Below are 3,339 nucleotides of genomic sequence, written 5' to 3'. Positions count from 1 at the left end.
TGTCTCCTATCCCTTATTTGTATGCAATGTTGTAGGTATTTTCACAGTCTGGGGAGATACTCCTGTTAAGAAAAGTCAGCAAGTGCCTTAGTAACCAGGAATATAACTCAAAGAATTGTTGCTTCTGTGATTTTCTAGAGATGGGGTAACTTCAAGATTTCAGCTTTAACTTTTGTCTAGCAAGGGCCTTTTTGTTTCTCAATAATAGACATTCATGAAACTGTATAGGGGAACATTTCACCCAGAGAGAATACCCTTCTCTCCATTTTTTAAAATAGTCCACATAAGAGCTCAGCATTGTCCAGTAAATCTTAGCAATCCTCTATGAGACAAATTAGTTTTCCTCTGCTGGGTAGTGTATTATGGGGACAACCTATTAAGGCTCAACTCTCTCTTTCTACCCTTGGCCTGGAAAAAGAATTTGAAGTCAGAGTTTTTAACCTAACATTTCAAACCCTACAGTTCCACCTATTAGGATGGGAATTTTCTCTGTGGGCATCTTTTTGGGCCCTTTGCACAAAACCTCTAGTTCCCCGATTCCTTTCTCTTTTATGTCCCTCTCTCAGTGATTAGGTTCTATGCCCTATTTGTAGACAGGAAAATTCTCCTTTCAATAGCTGGGAGGAAGCTACCCCAGCAAGACAGATTTTATCTCAGTGTTATCCCCATTAGAGGAAAGACAGTCATTCAATTCTTACATTCATTTGAGGCACCTGTTCATTGTCCAGCTACTTTGTCATCTAAGCAAGAAAGGGATCTTATGTTTAGAAGTCAATTGGTTCCATCGTCTAGGAACTTATAACTTTGCCCATGCAGTAGTAAGAGGATGTAAGGATAGAGTTAAGACACTCCCTCCATCAAAGGATCTTTCCCAAATTCAACTAGTGCACAATCTCTCCTGGGTCCCTAAGAATCTCAAGAACCTTATGGGCCAAGTGGGTCTCAGAAGCCAGTAGGGCAGAGAGCTAGGGCCTCAAGCAGGTGAACATGACTATTTATGCTGGCTATATTCTCCAGATCTATTGGTGAAGGTCATGCTTGAATCCATGGGTAGCACCTACATCAGTTGCCAGGACCCAAAGGAGATGAGAGGAAAGAGGAGAAGGGGGATACCCTTTCTATCTTTTTCTACATCCTGGGTCACCCCGAAAGGAGGAAGGAAACTAAGGGATGCCTTCTCCTCCTCTCTTTTCTAGATGAGTAACAACCCATCTTCAAGCCTGCCCACAGCTTGACGCAAGAAAACTTGCTTCAAGTTTTCTCTAGGCAAGTTTCAAATTCACTTACACATAGAGGCCTTCCAGGATTTAACCCAAGTATTTAAACTCTCTTGGAAGAATGTTATGTTACTCTTTTATTTTTTTTTAATTGTTATACTTTATGTTCTAGGATACGTGTGCACAATGTTCAGGTTTGTTCCATATGTATACATGTGCCATATTGGTGTGCTGCACCCATTAACTCATCATTTACGTTAGGTATATCTCCTAATGCTATCCCTCCCCCTCCCCAAACCCCATGACAGGCCCCAGTGTGTGATGTTCCCCACCCTGTGTCCAAGTGTTCTCATTGTTCAATTTCCACCTATGCATGAGAACATGTGGTGTTTGGTTTTCTGTCCTTGTGATAGTTTGCTCAGAATTATGGTTTATAGCTTCATCCATGTCCCTACAAAGGACATGAACTCATCTTTTTTTATGGCTTCATAGTATTCCATGGTGTATATGTGCCACATTTTCTTAATCCATTCTATCATTGATGGACATTTGGGTTGGTTCCAAATCTTTGCTATTGTGAATAGTGCTGCAACAAACATACGTGTGCATGTGTCTTTATAGCAGCATGATTTATAATCCTTTGGGTATATGCTCAGTAATGGGATGGCTGGGTCAAATGGTATTTCTAGTTCTAGATCCTTGAGGACTCGCCACACTGTCTTCCACAATGGTTGAACTAGTTTACAGTCCCACCAACGGTGTAAAAGTGTTCCTATTTCTTTTCTTTTTTTCTTTAAAAGCAATTTATTTCTCATTACAAAATACAGGTGAGGAGCACGGCGATGCCTGTAACCCCTTGGTTGCGCATCTTCCCAGTCTATTTCTGCTTCTAGAAATACCCTGTGTACAACAGCAAGCTCATGCTGTTCCCAAGTGCTTGCACATTCTAACAGCTGCAGAGTATATGACCAGGTGGAAAGTCTAACAGATGCCCCACTCACAAGGTAGGGCCCTCCAGCCCATCTTCTGGCTCCCTTTTGCTAACAGTAACTGGTTGCTTTTCCTATTGGTCATAGATAAATGACAGCTGCACAATTCTCTGAGGGCTTTCAAGCAACCTCGGGAGGCAGTGACTAAGACCCTTTCCTTGCTCCCAGCTTCCTATGTTCCTGGCCGCCTGTGGCACCTGGACTACTGCTGCCCCTGGGTCCCGCACATTCCAGGGCGACGATGGAGGAAGGGCAGGCCACGCATGAGGAATTAACAGTCTTTATTGGGCTCAGACCAGGAGTCCGTGGGTCTTGAGGACCTGTGTGTATTTGTCAATTTTCTTCTCCACGTTCTTCTCGGCCTGTTTCCGTAGCCTCATGAGCTGCTGCTTCTTCCGGTAGTGGATCTTGGCTTTCTCTTTCCTCTTCTCCTCCAGGGTGGCTGTCACTGCTTGGTACTTCCAGCCAACCTCGTGAGCCAGGCGCCCCAGATAGGCAAACTTTCTTGTAGGCTTCAGACACACAACCTTGAGGGCAGCAGGAACCACCATCCGCTTTTTCTTGTTGTAGGGCAGTGGGATGCCATCAAACACCTTGAGGCGGTCCAGGGCAGCCTGGCCTCGCTTGGTCTTGTGAGGCAGCATGCCTCACACGGTCCGCCAGAAGATGCGACTGGGGGCCCAGAAGTGGTAAGGGCCTCGGGAAGGGTTGGTGTTCATCCACTTGCGGAGGAAAGCCAGGTACTTCAACTTGTTTCTGTAGAAATTGCCAGAAATGTTGATGCCTTCGCAGTGTACGACCACCACCTTCCGGCCCAGCAGTACCTGTTTAGTCACGATGACTGCCAGGGGGCCCAGGAGATGGCCTTGACCATGGAGCACCAGGACCTGCACCTCCGCCATCTTCGGCAGTCGCCTGGGAAAGCAAGTGTTCCTATTTCTCTACATCCTCTTAAAATTCTAACTGATGCTGAGAAACAGGCAGCCCTACAGGTAGCAGAGAAATCTGGAGATGAACAGCATGTCTCCCATAGCCAGTCAAAAAAGAAAGAGAGTCAAAAAGGGGAAAGAGGGTGAGAACGAGACAGAATCCCCATTCCCTGTAGGAAGAGAGACAGTGTCCCTTGAAAACCT

The 3,339-nt window shown here is 45.4% G+C and overlaps 1 protein-coding gene across 1 annotated transcript; it reads right to left on the bottom strand.

Annotated features, from left to right (window-relative positions):
- Nucleotides 1-2,001: 2,001 nt before the first annotated feature.
- LOC105546545 (60S ribosomal protein L13a-like) lies at nucleotides 2,002-3,123 on the bottom strand. Its single transcript, XM_011989778.1, is given in 1 exon segment — nucleotides 2,002-3,123. A coding segment is annotated over 1 exon segment (612 nt). The 5' UTR covers nucleotides 3,109-3,123; the 3' UTR covers nucleotides 2,002-2,496.
- Between the last annotated feature and the right edge of the window lie 216 nt (nucleotides 3,124-3,339).

This window comes from Mandrillus leucophaeus, unplaced genomic scaffold (assembly GCF_000951045.1).
Source record: "Mandrillus leucophaeus isolate KB7577 unplaced genomic scaffold, Mleu.le_1.0 Scaffold362, whole genome shotgun sequence".
In the NCBI taxonomy this organism is placed as follows: domain Eukaryota; kingdom Metazoa; phylum Chordata; class Mammalia; order Primates; family Cercopithecidae; genus Mandrillus; species Mandrillus leucophaeus.
This window is presented reverse-complemented; position numbering and strand designations above follow the sequence as displayed.